The sequence below is a fragment of the Geospiza fortis genome, unplaced genomic scaffold (genome assembly GCF_000277835.1).
Source record: "Geospiza fortis unplaced genomic scaffold, GeoFor_1.0 scaffold40, whole genome shotgun sequence".
NCBI classification, from domain to species: domain Eukaryota; kingdom Metazoa; phylum Chordata; class Aves; order Passeriformes; family Thraupidae; genus Geospiza; species Geospiza fortis.
This window is the reverse complement of record NW_005054297.1, coordinates 30332417-30350338: the sequence shown is the minus strand read 5'-3', so window position 1 is coordinate 30350338 and position 17922 is coordinate 30332417. Positions and strand designations below refer to the sequence as shown.

At 40.6% G+C, this 17922-nt stretch overlaps 2 protein-coding genes and 1 non-coding gene across 4 annotated transcripts in view; 2 read left to right on the top strand and 1 right to left on the bottom strand.

The window, feature by feature from the left end:
* Window positions 1-5: 5 nt before the first annotated feature.
* Window positions 6-3373, top strand: RPS3A (ribosomal protein S3A; the record flags this gene model as incomplete). Its single annotated transcript, XM_014308042.2, has 5 exons — window positions 6-177; window positions 1323-1510; window positions 1658-1866; window positions 2432-2541; window positions 3206-3373. Coding segments are annotated over 5 exons (801 nt in total), but the record flags the coding sequence as incomplete, so codon positions are not given.
* On the top strand, window positions 2868-2937 carry LOC115947734. Its single transcript, XR_004081584.1, has one exon. It is a non-coding gene; the product is annotated as a small nucleolar RNA SNORD73 (small nucleolar RNA).
* Window positions 3374-5255: 1882 nt separating the features above from the next.
* Window positions 5256-17922, bottom strand: part of SH3D19 (SH3 domain containing 19) — a 63806-nt gene continuing 51139 nt past the window's right edge. For both annotated transcript variants that reach the window (XM_031066763.1, XM_031066768.1), the window contains exons 12-20: window positions 16975-17043; window positions 15514-15586; window positions 15069-15199; window positions 12623-12681; window positions 10852-11039; window positions 10534-10586; window positions 9844-10030; window positions 9158-9255; window positions 5256-7877 (exon numbers count right to left, since the gene is read on the bottom strand). In XM_031066763.1, coding sequence (XP_030922623.1) covers window positions 7761-7877; window positions 9158-9255; window positions 9844-10030; window positions 10534-10586; window positions 10852-11039; window positions 12623-12681; window positions 15069-15199; window positions 15514-15586; window positions 16975-17043 — 975 coding nt within the window. In that variant the 3' untranslated portion in view covers window positions 5256-7760. The remainder of the gene's footprint in view (window positions 7878-9157; window positions 9256-9843; window positions 10031-10533; window positions 10587-10851; window positions 11040-12622; window positions 12682-15068; window positions 15200-15513; window positions 15587-16974; window positions 17044-17922) is intronic.

The window sequence follows — 17922 nt, the reverse complement described above, 5'->3', positions numbered from 1 at the left end:
GGGAGGAAGGTCTTACTGCAGCCCGGTGCGGCCTGAGAACGTCGGCTAAAAAATCTTCTTCGTTTGATTTAAGGGTCGACCCTTTCTCCAAGAAGGACTGGTACGATGTCAAAGCACCGGCGATGTTCAATATCCGGAACATCGGGAAGACGCTTGTCACCAGGACTCAAGGAACTAGTGAGTAGCTGGGGTGGGTGCAGTACAGGGGATTGTGCTTGCTCCATGTGCTGGCTCCGAGCGGTTAAAGAACTTCTTGGATAAAAGACTGATGAAAAATGGGTTTTGCTTGTACTTGTTACGAGCTTGGAAGGTAAAAATGTTGGGTGATTTGAGTAGAATTTTTTTCGAGTTGACCGAGTTGTTTGAATAAATGAGCTTAGCTGCAGGAAGTTCAGAAGCTCTTGTTTGTACAAGAATGCCAAACCATGGAAGGAAGGGCCTGAAGTTTCTAATGAGCTCCTCATGTAGTAACCTGGCAAGCTGGGAGAAGTTCAAGAAGTAAGCACTTGTTCTGATTGTCACAGGGGGAGATGTGGGACAGTGCCACAGGAGACATTAGTCCTTATAGGATCATAGCGACCAGCACATGAAGATACTGAAATACCTGGAATTTAAAGGTTTTGGGTAAAGATTAGAGCCAGAATTGCTGACTTAATGTGAGCACTGATGTATCACTGGGGGGTAAATTCGGTTGTATATAATCTGGCACACTTTAGGAAGAGGAGAGCTCTGTTAGGAACACAGAGGTATCTGGATAGAGGTAACCAACCCTGTTTTTGGAAGCGTAGCCATGCAGAGTAGCTAAATAGCTTTATGATACTCTGCTGGCTGCAGTCAAACTTAGGATTTTGATTGTTACTTTGAACTGTAACATGTGAAACAAATAAAATGAGGGTAACTGCCAAACAAAGTGTGAACCAGCCAGTGTAGTTAAAATGGTTCCTCGCTGGAGGAGGAGCTGTGAAATTATTGTACTGGGCTGTACATTGCTGCTTCATCTCTGCTGAGCACTTGTGGCTTTTTGTGTTTGGTTTTCTCATTACTGTTCATAATTTCCAAATACTCTGCAGCCCGTTTATGCTTGAAACAAACCAAATTATTACACGTGGTGGGATCTGCTGTGTGCTGCTGTTCATATCCCACACCTGGTACTACTGCCTTGAAAAGATTCCTCCCAAAGGGAGAAATTGTCAGCCTTGCTGGCTCTGTGATCACCATTAGAAAACATCAGAGAACAGGATTCCAGAGGGAATTCAGTGTCTGATTTGAAGGATGTGCCTCTAATGTTAATCTAAGGTGTTTTATTCTGTTGCACCTCACAGAAATTGCCTCTGACGGGCTGAAGGGCCGCGTGTTTGAGGTGAGCCTGGCTGATCTGCAGAATGATGAGGTTGCCTTCCGCAAATTCAAACTAATCACTGAGGACGTTCAGGGCAAAAATTGTCTGACCAACTTCCATGGGATGGACCTGACACGGGACAAAATGTGCTCCATGGTCAAAAAATGGCAGGTGTGTGAGAAACAAGGTCTGCGTCGCTGCCGGTGCCCCAGGGAGGGAGGGAGGGAGGGAAGGGCTGTGCCTGGCAGAGCTTGGGGCATGTGGGGCTGGGCAGCCTGTGCTGCAGGGGTGCTAAACATTCAGTGTTTCCTCTTCCAGACAATGATTGAAGCCCACGTGGATGTCAAGACCACGGATGGGTACCTGCTGCGCCTCTTCTGCGTGGGCTTCACCAAGAAACGCAATAACCAAATCCGCAAGACCTCCTATGCCCAGCACCAGCAGGTCCGGCAGATCCGCAAGAAAATGATGGAGATCATGACGCGGGAGGTGCAGACCAATGACCTGAAGGAAGTTGTCAATAAACTGTAAGCTTTGGCCCTGTTCTTTTTTTCTTCCCTACAGTTTAAATCTTTGTTTGGGGGTTGGTTGTTACTGAGTGCCCAGGGAGTGCTGGTGCGTCCCAGGCTGTTGGTCAGAGACCAGGCAAGGAGCCCCTTGTGTGGAAAAGCCAATCACCCTTTTCTGCAAATGGCTTCTTCTAGTCTCTGCATCCTGTCTGACCTGAATCCACTGCCACGTTTGCATAAATGTAAAATCACTTTCCAGAAGATTTCTGGTTCACGTTTCTACACACTAAAGTTGTAATTCTGATCTACTGGGGCTGCGAATGCTCTGAGCTCTTCTGATAGAAGAGTTTTTCAGTGTGCTGATTGTTTCCAGAAGTTTGCAGATTTGCTCTCAAAATGAGCACACTTGCACTATGTCTCTTCTAACATTGCTTAGACTCTAAATCTACTTGAAGAAAATTGTCAAAGTGATGCTGTAAACTTTTGGAGGATATTTTGTATTCTTAAGGATTTTTTTAAGTCTGAATTGCTGCTGCAGAAGCAGGCAGAGTTTTTAGCATTGTGGTGCTCTATGATTCCTCAGGATCCCAGACAGCATTGGCAAGGACATCGAGAAGGCCTGTCAGTCTATTTACCCTCTGCACGATGTCTATGTCCGCAAGGTGAAGATGCTCAAGAAGCCCAAGTTTGAATGTAAGTGTTCCTGCAGACATCTGGAGGAGGGTGTGGAAAGGAGGGACTTAAAATGTATTTGCTTTTGGATAAAGATGGTATAGCAGCTTCAATGAGCTTTAGTAGTTGTATAAGGGAAATGTATTATGTATTATTTTTGTAGGGCCATGTATTATGTATTATTTTTGTAGCAGCTTCAATGAGCTTTAGTAGTTGTATAAGGGAAAGTGTGTCCTTGTCCCAGTATGTGGCTTCCAGGATTGAAAGGCAAGCAGTGAGTGTCCAGTTTGGAGCTTCTTGAAATCTCACCTGGAACTGCTGCTGAATGTTAAAAGCTTTGCTTTGGGAATGAATGATGACAAAATGTTTCGGTCCCAGATGATGTGGAATGATTCCATTTCCCCAATTTCTGACATTCCCATGTAATGCAGCAGTAGGTGCTTGAGTCCAGATCCTTTTAGGAAAAGGTGTCACTTGCAGTTTCATTACATAGCCTTATTTCACTGCTTGATCGGTCTGACTGTCACTGCAGCAGCATCTCTGTGCATGAGCTGTCTGCAATGGACTTAGTCCTACCGACAGAAAACATTCTGGTGGTTTCATTTGGGTGTGATGAGTAATGGAATAATTTAAAACTCTTCAAACAGGTCCATCTCTCACTGTTTCTGTCACTGCTTCTTTTTAGTGGGCAAGCTGATGGAGCTGCATGGTGAAGGTGGTGGTGCTGGAAAGCCCTCTGGGGACGAGGCAGGCACCAAGGTAGAGCGAGCTGATGGATATGAGCCGCCCGTGCAAGAGTCTGTGTGAAACTAAAAATTGGTGGAAAATAAAAGGTTTTAATATACAGAACTAATGCTTCGTTGGTTGCCTGTATTGCTCTTGGACAGTATTGGTACTGGATGTGTGGATGAGTTTTCAGTGAGGTAAACCTACGGCCTTGGTTTAAAAAACAATTAAAGAAGTACTTGTGTACTTCTCCAGTTGTGTTGTAGAGATGGGTGGAAGAAGGTGGGTTGTCCTTTCTGTGGATTCTCTGTGTTGGTTTTACCCAGTAATTTTAGTCCTCACCAAAAAAACCTTGTGTATGTGTGCAGAAGCTGTATTGGTGAGAGGTGCTTCACAGAGCATAGGGAAGGCAGAAATTGCACAGGGAAACCTGTGTCAGAATTTTTTGTCAGTATTATTGGGAAGTCTTGGGAAGTTGGGAAGTTTTATCCAGATGACTTGCTTCAGAACAATATGCATATGTTTAAATTTCTTGGTAATTGAATCCAACCTCTCGTGGGATAGGTGTGGTCTCTGGTGGTCAGAAGGTGTTTGAAGGTGTTAAGGTTGTAACTATGATGATGGAAGCAGTGTTAATTGAGCATTACAGAAATTCAGGATGTGCTCGAGCAGTGGAGTTGGGTGTTGGATTTTAACCTGTCAGAACTGAGGGATGACTGTATTGGAAGACCTGTGGAACTTCAGGATAAAAAATTCTGTAAAGAGGCAATGGTGTGTGTTTTGAAAACAAAGCACTTAAATGTTTTGCTGAATAATTTTGTTTTCCATTATCTAACAGCATTTTTGATTCTTGTTCAACTTACGTTGGCTTATAAGTGAAAGAATGTTTTTTTCTGGCTAAAATGAGTTTTGTGCACTATCAATGTGTTTAGGCCAACAAACCTAAAGTTAGTCCTGTTAAATTGTTGGTAAGTTAGTGATTTAAAACCTGAGAGCAAAACCTGGAATTCGCTGAGATTAGTGGCTCTTGCAATTGGATGTCACAGAGATTAGGACAAGAAATAAAGAAAAACAGTGAAAATGTTACTGTTCCAACAAAGCTATTGGAGAAAAGGAGAGGGGGTTCTGCTACCCATGAAGGCTGTACTGTTCCCTGTCAGGGATTGTCACATTTTCCTAGGCAAAATGAGAAGAATGCTTTTGAACTTATTTCAGAACACTGCAGGTGATGTGACTTTGTCTTGTGATTCCAAGTTAGAGTTCTAATATGTTCTGGTTTTTCTACTTTGTGTACTGGAAGGAAGAGTAGTGAGTGCTCAACTCAGGACTTTGGAACAGGGGGAAGGAATCATGTTGCTTTGCTGTTTCCATCTGTACTGCTGAGGCAGGTGTCACCTGCCTCCAGGAATCCCAGACAGCCACATTTTTGAAATCATTGGTTTTATTTGTTACTTGCATATCTGAGGACTGTTGCCAAAAGGTTAGTCCAAGAGGACTGGGGGAAAGAACAAGAACTTGGGATTTTTCAGGCTTTTAAATGTATTGTTAGGAACAGTGCATTGCCATGTAGGCATTCTGGGTAATGTAGGCTTTGTAATGTGATTTCAGGTCGGGCAAAAGCAGGAAGGAAAATACTGTGAGTCATCCTCTCTATTCTCATCAAACACTAGCTGAAAAATCATGGAGTATGAAAGCAGCATTCAGCAGAGCACACCTGAATTATGTGCAGGATCAGCCTGTGTCATCATCACAATGTTGTCACAGTGAGAAACATAGTGTGTGTGATGCCCTGTGGTAGCAGGTAGAAAAATGTGATAGGTTCTATAGGTGGTGAGTGTGAGGCATACCCCAGTGCAAAGGCTTGGATAACCTGTTAAAATCATCCACATTCTCTGAGGGGTTTGTACTGCTTGTCTGGGAGTGGGGTGTTACTCTGCAGAATGAGATCTCTCAAACTGTCAAGTGGAAAGCTCTGCTTTCCACAGCATAAGACAATTAAAATGCCATCATGACTTAATTATAAAAATTTTATTGGTTAAATACATTCTTAATTTACAGAGGTACCATAACAAACTTACTGGACTTAACAAAGGTTTATTTAGGACACTGTTCATTGTACAGAGAACAAAGATATCTTCCTGAAGATACTTCTAGAGGATGGGTCAAACAAAATATTTTGGTAAGTGAGGCTTTTATTCTAATGCATGGAGATCTAGCTGGATTTCAAGGTTACAGCTGGAATTTGCTACTACATTGCAGTTAAGATTTGCACTCCACCTCAGTCTCGGCTTTTTTGTACATCTTAGGAATTTTCTCTCGTGATCTGTATGCAGTCTTTCGGTGGTGTTGGCATTGTTTTAGGAGAATCCTGCCCTGTACAAGCCGAGCATCTCCCTTGCTTCAGCGTTCACACGGACGCCGTTTCAGCTGCCTGCAGCTACGCGAGCAGCCCTTAGATGGCACTCGGTGGTCTGAGTAAAGGCCTTGCTGCCACTCCTGCCCTGCCCCACGGGGAGGAGGGGATTACATACAGCAGAGTGGTCTTGGCGATGAACAGGCACTGACTTTGAACATTCAGTGAAGTTACAGAAACAACTGGTTAAGACACAGTTATAAAAATGGGAAAGAGGAAATTGAAAAAAAAAATATAAAAAAATCAATTATACTTTTGAGACTTGTATCAAAACCTTAGAAAACTGCCAGACAAACAGTAAGTAAACATGATACACTTCAGCCTCATCTGCCACCACACTGTGTGGTATCTTTGAAGGACCTGGCAATTCCTTGGATTTCTTTAGGAGATGACTGGTTTTTTGGAATAAACAAGAACCTTTAGAATCTCCTAATAGGAAAACTTGGGAGAGTGAGAAGGATTGTCCTTGGCTGTGGATTGCCATGTGATTCCACTGGAGTTCTGGACAGGCTTGCTGGGGCTGCTAAAACTAAGGAACAGGTGTAGCCATTGTTGCATTTCCAACCTTCTAGAACAGCACATAATTCAGCTCTTTGCTTACCTTAATCCCTATTGGAAGTAGAAGTCCAGCTCCTCAGCTCATTAAAACTTTGTGTGATCATCATCCCCCGGTTGTGTGAGGGGTACTGGTGTAGTTTAAACACAGAACAGAACACAAAGGGGGGGCTGTGTCTGTCTGTGCAAGTTCTGTGGTCTGGCAGTGACTGCTGGGTGAATGGTGCTGAGGCCCTCAGGCTTGCTCTCGGTGAGCTCCAGTCTGCCACTGCAACTGGATGCCCATTCCTTGCTGTTACAAAAAGGGACTGACTACCAGAAGTTCCTATAATGTGAAACTACCTCAATCACATCCATCTTAGCTGGTCAGTCCAGCTCCACTGCTGCTCTGTACCAAGTGCCTTGGTGAGAGCTGTTTGGAGTAACCTCTTGCCAGGCATGTTTTCCTTAAGGCCTCCACAGACCATTTGTAAGGATACTCAGTGTATTTGGTATGTGGCAACAAACTGGAAACTAATCCCACGTCTGCTGAAAACTAAACCCAAGGCTCTATAATATCCTTCATGTTCAGGATAGGAATAGTGTTACTGAAGTATGTTCCAGTGCTTCAGTGGTAAATAAAATGCAGACTGCGTGAACACTGGCTTTCCACTTCATGAGGGGAGTGGAGGGGCAAATAGTTGGAATAGTGCAGCTACTCCATGGCTGGGATCTAAGAAAGTTCCATAGACACTGTCTGTCACTAACTTCAGCTGGGAAAGAAGGATATGATGGTGCTCAAAGAACAGTGGGCAGTAGGGAAAAACTAAACCTGTACTTGCAAAGTATTTTGGGGAAAGCGAGGAAGGTCTAAGATGATTCATACTGATTTAAACAGAATTCATTAAGAGGCAAAATACTCAAAAATTTTACTTTTGTGATCTTGCTGTATGAGCAGCCTGGGCTAAGAATAGAAGGATACGACACAAAGATTTATTTCTCCATTTCCCCTCTTACCAGTATTAGATTTGATACCTTTCTACTATGAAATACCAGTTATTTTTCTTATCCTCTAAGTCATAAAACAAGTGGATTCTACTGCTAATGTGGAACTCAAGCAGTAATGAAACTTGAATATCAAACTTCATCTACATACTGTGTGCTGTAATTATATATTAAAACAATTTTAAAAGTTTGGATCTTAAGAAAGTTCAAAGAAGGCCAAAGCAGCTTATGTTATGCAGACTTTGTGCATGATAAATATAATACCAGAGAGTAAACATACTAGAATGCTATATAAGTTAAAATGGTGTTGCACCACAGTATTTCCCTAGTTGGAAATGGCTAAAAAGCCTGCTTGTTTTGCTCTCTGAGCATTCATGAAACATGATAACATACACTGTCACAAAAGACTCAAGTTTTCTTATCTGACTTCAAGATACTACTATGACTGTCTAGAAAAAGTAGTGCAAAACATTGATAATCAACACTCGTTGATGTCTTTGCTGTGCCTTTAGGGTAGAAAACATTCTCTCCCACACACAGGGAGTAGTAGAAAGGCAACACTTCATGGTGTTTTTAAAATCTGAACAAAGTTCCTGGGAAATATCCCAGACTTTCCTAGTATCTCTCCACTCATCCAGTCCTCGTCTACAGATTCCAGCTCTGTTATCATGGCACCTGCCTGTAAGAGAAGGAGCAGTGTGAGTCAGTCCAGCTTACTGTGCAGCCTTACTGAGCAATGCTAATGCATGCAGAGCTGATCCTCTTTAGAAACAATAGATATCAATCAAAGAGAAGGGGGTAAGATGTGGCCAGTCTCTTCTGTTGGTTACATCTGCTGACGCTTCTCTTAGGCTAAATACTTGTCTATGCTGAAGAATCACCACCTTTGGAGGGATAGAAGAACACTGCTGGATAATTTCTCACATTGCTTTGCCTCTCCAGGTATGTTAAGAGCTGGCTCATGGGGCTCCTGCTTTAGTGCTTATTTGTGTGTGTTTCTGGGCTTTGTTTTCTTAAAACACTGGAAAGATTTTTTTTTTCATTTAATCCCAGTATTTTCTAGTACTTGGAAACTTTCCCAAAAAAAGGAAAAGCAACCTAAAAGCTCAGTATGGCCATTTAAATTGCAGGTCCTGTGTCTGGTCCTGGTTCTTGTTCTCAGTGTCCCATGCCACAGCCTTCATCTGAAGTACTGGCCTTTCTTTCAGTACCTTTATTTCCCTTTTCTGCTTTAAAGGATCATCTATCCTTTCAGCATTGCAAGCTGCTAATGGTGAAATTATTTTGCTGGTTTTAGAAGAGAAAATACTGTGTTGCAGCTCCTGTGAAAGTCTACTGCTTCTCAGAAATTTGCTTTTGAGAACATGGTTACCTAAATCATGACTTTGCATATCAAGGGCACTCTGTTTCTTGTTCATGCTTAATATGATCTGAGCATCCAGCATGTATTTAATTTTTCCCCTTGTTCCCATGGCAACTCTGAATTGTGTTGCCAGTTCAAGATTCTGCTGTACTAGGTTTCCCTCAGAGGCCTGGCTGCTGTAGTATTGGCACTCTCACCATGACCACCTACTCAGAATTTTCTTTCTAGTCCAAAGAGAGGCTCCCTGGACCATATCAACCAATCAGGAACTGAATGTACTACAAAATAAGGTTTGTTTATCTTGTCATGTTAACTAGATCAGAGAAGTTGATCTAGTTGAATTCTGCAACTCCTGAGCTCCTTCCAGTGTCTTTAATGAAGATTTTTGCTGATAGGTAACAGGAGTGATAAGGGAAAAAATGTTTTTTAGAGAGACTACTTATCAAATGTATTAATATCTATGTTGATATCTATGTTAATATCTATGTGCTTCATCCTTCTTGTCTAAAGCCTACATTCACAGGGAATGAACCTTATTTTTAGCACTCCTTAGGAGCATGAGACCTCTTGAAATTTGGTCTAAGAGAGGTACTTACTTTGAATGAAAGCTCATCTTCATTTTCTCCATGAAAATCATAAAGAGCTTTGGCTTTTCCTTTCTTCCCTCCTCCAGGCTGTGACAGCTCGACCCTGGCTACAGGGAGAAGAGAAGTTAACTTGCATGGGAGTGAAATAAATCTGTTTCTGGAAAAGTTTCCTGTCATTCTCTTGTTTCTCCCCGCCATTGTGCTATAGGTTGTCCAAATGTTATTGCTACTGCTGTACCGAATTCACTGTCCTACTGCAATAAAAAACTCTACTGTCACCAGTCCATTTTATAGTATTACACAGTCTCACAGTTCTGCTTCTAAGCAGACTAAATTTAAAACTCACTTAACTTGAACTTCCCAATGGTGATACATAATAAATGCTGACTTTGCCTATTTCTGCTCTAAGATGAAGCAGCACCAATACTCCTGAATTACTCCTTAAAGGTGGCTCAGTGGCCCTGTTTTGCCTGTGCCCAAACCACACTGGAAAACATCCCAGAGTCTGTGTCACTTACTGACTAGAACATTACATTGCCACTATTAGAGAGGTAGGTTCAAAACCTAAGTTTAGCTTTAGAATACTGAAGACTCTGGTGGTGTGTGACTTGCTGATGCCGTTGTGTTCTCCCACAGCTGCCATGACTGGCACAACCCAGTGAATAATGAATTGCCATCCAGTAGGAGCACTGTACCTGAGCAGGTCTGAACAAAAACTGCTGGGAAAATCCCTTCCTTTCCATTCAGTCTTCCTCTATACCACTCCAAATCTACTTGTTCCAGTATTTGGATGTAGTCTCCCTTTCTGAAGGATAGATCATCTTTGGTTTCTGCTGTAAAATCATGAAGCGCTTCACACCACTCCTGTGAGCGTCTGTTGCTCTGTTCAAGTTAACAGAAGAGCTGCATTAATTTTAGAAGTGTGAATGGAGCCCAAAAACTGATGGATGCTGCTGGAAGCAGCTGTACAGCACATGGCTGTCCTGACACCCTCCCAATACAACAGTGCTGCTGCAGATGTAGACTAGAGTGGCATTTGAGCAATTAACACCACAGAATTTCATCTAGGCTCAGCCACATTCCTTTTTATCTCTGGTGGCAGGGGAAAGGATTAATAAATTCAAAATCAGATCACTGCAGCAATACTTAAAATAGAGTTAACAAGAATTTCCTTCAGCACAAAGGATAAAAATTTACCAATGTTAATTTGTCAGAAGCTGTGAATTCAATCAGTGTAGGCCTTGTGTCAGAACTGAGGCTGTGACAATGCAGCAGCATTTTGTGTTGTCGGAGAGGTGTCACATTCTGCAGTTACTCCCACATTATAATAGAGTCTCTGTAAATCTATACATAAATTCTGGCCCTCACCTATACAGTTTTATTACCTGAGGAAGGGAAGATGAAACCTCCACCTTATTCTTCAGTGCTGGTTCTGTACCTATGTAAGTAAAGCACAACTTAAGAACAGGAGCAGTGTCTATTCAGAATGTTACTAATGACAGAGATTTTAGATATTTGAAGTCATTATTAAGAATAGCTTCTTCAGAAGTCCTACTGTTAATTTTGACAGGTTTTTTATCAGTCTTCCCTCTCTTTTTACCTCCTTTCTGCAATCACTGTCCTTTTGGAATTTTCTCCTATATGCTGCCTATTTGCATTAAGTACAAAACCATGTTCTTGAAGACTTGCAAACATATTCATACCTGTTCCAGGTAGGTCTTCAATTACTTCCACAAAGTTCAAGGGGAAAATTCCAGTTGTGCCTCTGAGCTCTCCTTTGGCCCACTCTTCATTTACATATTCTTTCAGGATAATAGTTTCACCTTCTGAAAAACTGAGCTCATCTTTCTGATCTCCAATGTATTCAAATCGTGCTACACACCTTGGACCTCTGCACAAACAAAACAGAAAATTGTTTTGCTTCTTTGTTATTACTGTCTACTTAATAATAAGACAGCATTGTGTGCAATATATGGATTGATATTTTAATTAAAATGATTAAAAATGCACTGAAGAGAAGACAGGTGGAAAATTGGGGGCCTGCCCTGGTTCTAATCTCTGCTTTCTGAGGAGAATGAGTACAGAGTCAATTTCTGCATCCCAATTGCTGGCTGTTACAGTATTTTGCAAAAGACCCTATTTCCCTTCCAAGCAACAATAAACCCCCTTGTTTCTCAGTCACCTGTCCAATTTCATATCTTTGCCTATATCCAAGCAAGTGTCCTACACTTTTATTAAGAGTCTGATTATTTTTCAAGCTAGCTTCCCATTTAGATGCACTCAAACATGGGTGGGGAGTGAGTGCTGTGTATTTGTCCCAAATACATGGAGGTTTCATAGGAAGAAGCTAGTTTTTATCTACTTTCAAATAGTTTATTCTGTAAAATCCATCCCTATAATCTTATAGGGAAAAAAAGCCTATCTATCAAAGAAAGAAACTTCAATGCATCTGATAAATTTTATATACTTTGGTACAGCACTGAAAAAAATCCTAATTATTTTTCCCCCTGACTTAAATCTATTTCATTATTTAAGAACCTAGTAAATTAAATTTAAGAAATTAACCTGAGAAAATTTTTGCTTAATCAGAAATGCCATGCTGGAAAAAAGCAATAATAGGCTTTAATTCTTTCTATAAATTCATAGCACACAAACAAAGTAAGCAGCTTGATTCCCACCCCTGTCCCCCACCAAGCATCTTTGCAAAGATGTTTCTTTCAGAACAGAGCTAGAACTTTCTGTTTCTTTCTTAGCTGCAGAAGCAACTTTTAAAAATAAAGTTTTTTTCCTGACAAACCAAGCTTCATCTAAAGAACAACTGAATGATCCCACTGACACTAGTTGCTCCTGCCTCTGCATGAATTTGCTTTAATTCCTGGAATGAATGATTACAAAATCCAATAAACATCACTGAGAAATAAATAACCTGAAAAATAATTTCTTGCCCACAAATATTAGTACAACTTGTTTGAAAATCAGAAAGGAAAGTGCTGGCAATTAATTTGATAACTTGGGGGGAACTTTGGATTTACCCATACATCTGCACACCTTAGGGACAGACAGATTTCTCTGCTTAAAGTACCTCTATATTCTGTTCCTTTGTATCTTGTTCTTTCCCATGAGTAGGAGCCCCTACCATGTTCCATCTTGTGAGGACAATGGAAGAAAGCAGCAAGGTCAGGAGCAAAGAGAGGAGTGTACAGTGCTGCTGAAGTTAATTAGATTGGTTCATGGTTTCTGGAACCAGTTTTCATGAAAGGATGGTTTTAGGCTTTTTTTAAACTAAATATGAGTCTTCATAAAACATCATAAACATTCAGGTTTTAAAAACATACAATTTTTACAATGTATTTTGGTGAATAAATTGTTAACCCTATTAACCTCAGTGCAGAGAGCCCCTGTTTCAAAGTTAATATTTCTTTTTCATTCCTTGTAAATCAACATGAGAAAGCAAGTAAGATTCATCTGACTCACTTGATACATCGTGATGAAGAGGGTATTTTTTTCTTGTTGGCTTCTTCCGGAACATCAATCTAATAAGACAATAAAAAAAATTATATCTTCCATCACAAGCTCATGGCAACTAACCACAATAAACTTGAAACTGGTTAAAATAATCTGTTTTTCAGATGTGTGACACTCTGTAATCCCTGGCATGCTCTGATATATGACCACATTAATGTAAATTTATGCCTGTTTTCTCATTTTTTAATCTTATGCAAACAAGGAGCAATATTTAATGATTTGTTTTATGAAGCTGGTTTATTGTTTCTACTTGTAGCATGACTGATTGACAGACTACGTGACTAGATGCTACCACATGTTGTTGAATTTAGATCCCAATTCTCAACTGGTAATTGCTCTCAATTATTTACTAGCACAGTACACCACAATAGACAAAACTACTGTTTACACTTATCCCTTCTGTGCTTTGGTAGCCAACTGCTCTCCAAACAAAACCACATCTCACAAATCTCACTTGAACTGGAGAAATACAACTTTAAAAATCAATACAACTTTAAAAATCAATGGTATATCAAACACCAACACTCAAGTCCTTTATCACAGGAGGATTTCAACTGTATTTTTGTATTTTTGGTGTGACATGAAGGATGATCTGTGAGATGTACAGGACTAGGAGCTGAGAGGCCCTAGTGAGGAGCTTTGGCTTACAGGTCACTATTATACAGCCAGTTCCCATGAAATCAACAGGAATGTTCTATAGCTTGTGTGAGGCACTGGAGGAAATCACAATGCCTTTTAGGACAAATAATCTCTGCAATGCTCGAAGGAGCTGATATCTGTGGTGCTCTGAAGGTTCTATGGGAAGCCATAACTATGTATTATTGTTAGGTGTCTAGATCCAAACTACTACCCGGCTCAATATTGTAAAACACATTGTAGTGTATTGTATGGAGACCTTGTATCAAGATGAAATCTGACATGAATTAACAGGAGAATTCACTCAAGTAAATTAGCCTCACGTACTGCACTCTTGAGAATGCACTCAAGTAAATTAGCTTCAGGTACTGCACTCTTTTTTCTTTTTAAAAAAACCCCAAATTCTCAAACGAAAGATTTTTGCCCTCAAAGGATAATCATCTTTTACAACTAAAACAGAAATGCATTTTCCCTAGCTTTTATGAAGTTTTATCTGTCTGTATCAATGCTGAATTTGACCCCAAATACTCACTCCACTGCTTTAACATAAAATCTTTTCTTCATTAGCTATCAGTAGAAGCAAGAGCTTTTAAATGGAACTGTTGGTCTGTGTAGAAGCAGCCAATCAATTTAGCTGACAAATCTTTCTTGTGAAAGTGAATCAAGCATGGTTCCATTACTACTAACTATGAATTTAGTTTTTATTCTTCAGCACTTCTCAGATATTAAAATTTTTCTCCAATACCACCATTACAAACTAAACAGACACCCTCTCCTCTCTGACGTCCACCAAACCCTTGGTATTGCCCATGCAGCAGCAGGACTCACTCTGCCAGCTGTGCTGGCCCAGGAAGTGCTGCCACAGACACCTCCTGTCTTTAGTGCCAAGCCATGCACCTTCCCAGCATCCTGGTGTCACTCTGGCATTCCGCTATGTCCACATGGCTGGTGTGGACAGCCCAAGGCCCTTCCCACTGTCACAAAATGGACTTCAGTGTCAGACTCAGGTTTGCAATAGGTTTGACCCAGCATTTGACTGCAGGGAACCATAGTGTATCCCTTTTAAATGAATTGCCATTGGGCTGCAACAGAGCACCTGTCTCTTGTCTTCCACTCACTGTCAAGTGTCACATTGAGCAACAGGATTGCTTTAAGCTGCTCATTTGCAACAACACAATCTCCTTGCACTGTGCCAGCACAACCATTTGTGCAGCCACTTAGAAAACCACTTAGGCAAATTGATCCTGTTGGAAAAAAACAGTATTCTAGGAAGAAAAAAAAAACCAACATGGTTTCAAATTGCTACTCTGACCTAGTTCATTACACAGCTAAAAAAGTGGTGATTCCAGCAAAGTTCAAGGGATGAGAAAATGACAGAAGATAGGGAACTGCAGGGAGGCACAAAAATCAACCATCTTTTACTGAGTGTTGATTCTGATATGCAGCTGTCAAAAAATAATCTGCTTTGAGGACCCTGAGAAACTATGCTTGTTTCCAAAGGGAGTCTGGTAAGGGCAATGAATTTCTAACTTGGCTATAAATTGACAGCAAATTATTCCCCATAACACAAGCTGGTTGTGCCAAATCAAGCATCTTTCTAATACCACACAAATAAGTTGATGAGTCTTCTGTGCTGCCAGTGGGATAAGAGATTATCTAAACACATAATGGAGTTAAATACACAGGAGCCTTAGCAAAATAGAACCAGCAAACAAATGCAACAGGATGTTATGTAGCAATGTATACAAAGCCTACATACAACCACTTTAACAAAGTTGGCAGGAAATATGCCTGTGCGATTCCCACATTTTCCTCTGTACCACTCGCTATCAATTTTCTCCAAAAGACAAACAGTGTCTCCAGAATGAAGGTCCAAGTCATCAGCATGCTCTGTAAGACAACATCATTTCAGTTAACAGTACTTGTCACACTCACTAATTTTCTCTAAGTAAAACCTTCTTAATACAAATACCACAGAAAAAAACAGAATCAGCTTTTAAAAGGTCTTAATTTTACCTGATAAATCAATTAGCTTTAACTGAAAGACTGACCCATCTACAGCTAAACCCACTGATTTGAACAACTCTATGGGCAGACCTTGCAGACTGAGGTTCCACACCATTTTTAAGCTCTAATTTCTAAGAAGATTTCCATTTGAAAGTCTTAGAGTAAAACATGCTTCCAGAATATTCGTATTTACTTACCTGCAGGAAAATCATGCAGGACTACAGCATGAGGTGCACTTGTGTCAGAAACCTTTGGAGGATGGTTTGAATCCTGACAACAAGAAAAAAAATCCAAATAGTTTATAAATCATGGAAGATGCTAACAGATTCCCTGTAATGTACTCCTGAATTCATTTTCTGACTTTGGGCACAGAGTTGTTCTGGTACTGCAGAAGGAAATGGTTATTGGTCACACAGCTAAGGGTCTGAATTCTGTATGCCTTTTGCCAGTGTAAACAAGAATACATTTCACCAAAATCTACCTTTGAGCCAGTGAAAGGAAAGGAAGGCATACAACTTTTCCAAGTATGGAAAAAGCCTCAGCTATCTATCTGTGTGGGCCAGAAATCTGTAGCCCTGATAGCAACTCATTGCAAGGGCTGTGGACAAATTCTGCACTGGTGCTTGGTACTTTGTGCTACCAGTCACTCTTCCTTGCTCAAGAGAACACCCAACCCAACTCTGCCCCAGCACACTCAGCAGGGACAGCACATATGCCAACAAACATTCCAGGAGGAGCAGGGAAGCCACTATGCCTTTGCTTACACTAAGGTAACACTGAGGGGAGCTGACAGCTTTGTTGTGCCATCTTCATAAAGACAAATTATATTCAAAATGCTGAGTCACCTTCCTTGTCCCACCCACTAGGAATTTTTAGGCAGTACTAATGACAATGATGGTGTGTGAATTACATTCAAAGTAATTCACTATATACAAAAAAACTCCAAAACAAAACAAAAAACTGAAACAACAACAACAAAAAAAAAAAAAACAACCAACCCCCCTCCCCCCAAAAAACCAAACAAAAACCCCACAGAAAACCCCAAAAAAACCCCACCAAAAAACCCAAACACAGACAAGATAAGACCTGAATTACAACAGAAAACAACATACTGCATAGAAATCTATTTCAGCCATACAGGCTTTTGATAATAGTCAAAAAGTCTGCTCATTGCTCTAATTTCCACTAGCTATTTAACATTAATGGGGTCATGCCCTAAAACCAAGTCAGGATCTGTAGAAGCAGAGAGAAGAACACAGTTTCAAGTCTGTATGTCAAAGCCAATTTGCTGATGTACCATGTACAGCACTTCATAAAGTACTCACTTATCTTTTGCTCAATTCTCAGGTACTCAGCCAAGGGAGTGATTATTTTCCTATGAGATGGAGGAACTTTACCAGCTTCCTCTCCCTTCTGGCACTCCAAGTAATTACTCTTGCTCTGTTCCATAAGCTGAATATCCCTGTGCTATGAGGCAAATCACCATTATTGGGTTTTGTTTTGGCAGTTGTTTTGTTTTGATTACAGAAACACAAGGATTTAATAAATCACTATTACATGTCTCAGTGTAACCTCTGAAGACTAAAACATTTGATACTTCACTGCAACAGCAGTCTTGTTCATTGAATATTTAAGCCAGCAGAAAAGAAGTACGTTACCTTACAGGACAGTTCTCCAGTGTTCCTGGGAAGACAATCTTCCTTGGCAACTCCATGAGGCACAGGCAGCTGAAGAGAAACAGAGGCAAATGGAAAAGTTTTTTTCACTTCTAAGCATCTCAGATTTTCACTTCAAGTGATAATAGTCAGATGATTGAACTATTTAAACCACCCACTACAGGTAATTAGGAGTCCAGTGGAAGAGGACAGGTTCCTTTGGAAGGCATTCAGAACAGACTGCTGGTGATATGAACTCACACTGTGAGAAACTCAGGGGGTGTAACCCCCTTTAAAAGTGTCTTAGACACTTAACTGATATCACACCATACACTACAAGATATTCAGAAAGACACTCTGATGCAGAAATATATTCATTTGTCATGGAGGGCACTAGAAAAACACCCTGGGAGGAACTTTCCATTGACAGTAAGACTTCAGGGCAGGGAATTACTACTGATCTCCTACAGAAAAAAATCTCATACACAAAACTCTAAATGCAAAAGTGAAAAATCAAAAAGATGGCAACAGAAAGTTTCCACTTCATGCTGATGAATTTTGATGCTGTTCATGCTATGGCTGCGTGGCTGCTTTTTTTGACAACAGCACCAGTTCAAGCAGCCACCAGCTCTATCACTGACCAGTTTCAAGTTCCTGGGGAAAGACCTTCTTTGTTTTTATTTGCAGCGTTGATCCATTTGTATTTAAAACTCCCTAATAACACATACAATACCAAAACCATTTTTATAATGAAAAGGGATAGCATCAATAGGATGAAAAAGGTAGGATTTGCAATGTTACATTCCTCAGTCTTTGCAAGTTTGATTAAATAAGGTCAACTACTTTATAAGTTCCAATGCTTCTCCCAATTTCCCTAAGCATTTTGATATGTATGGCTGAACCAATATAAAAATGCAATTATTCAGCATAATCTCACTGAAAGAGAATTCA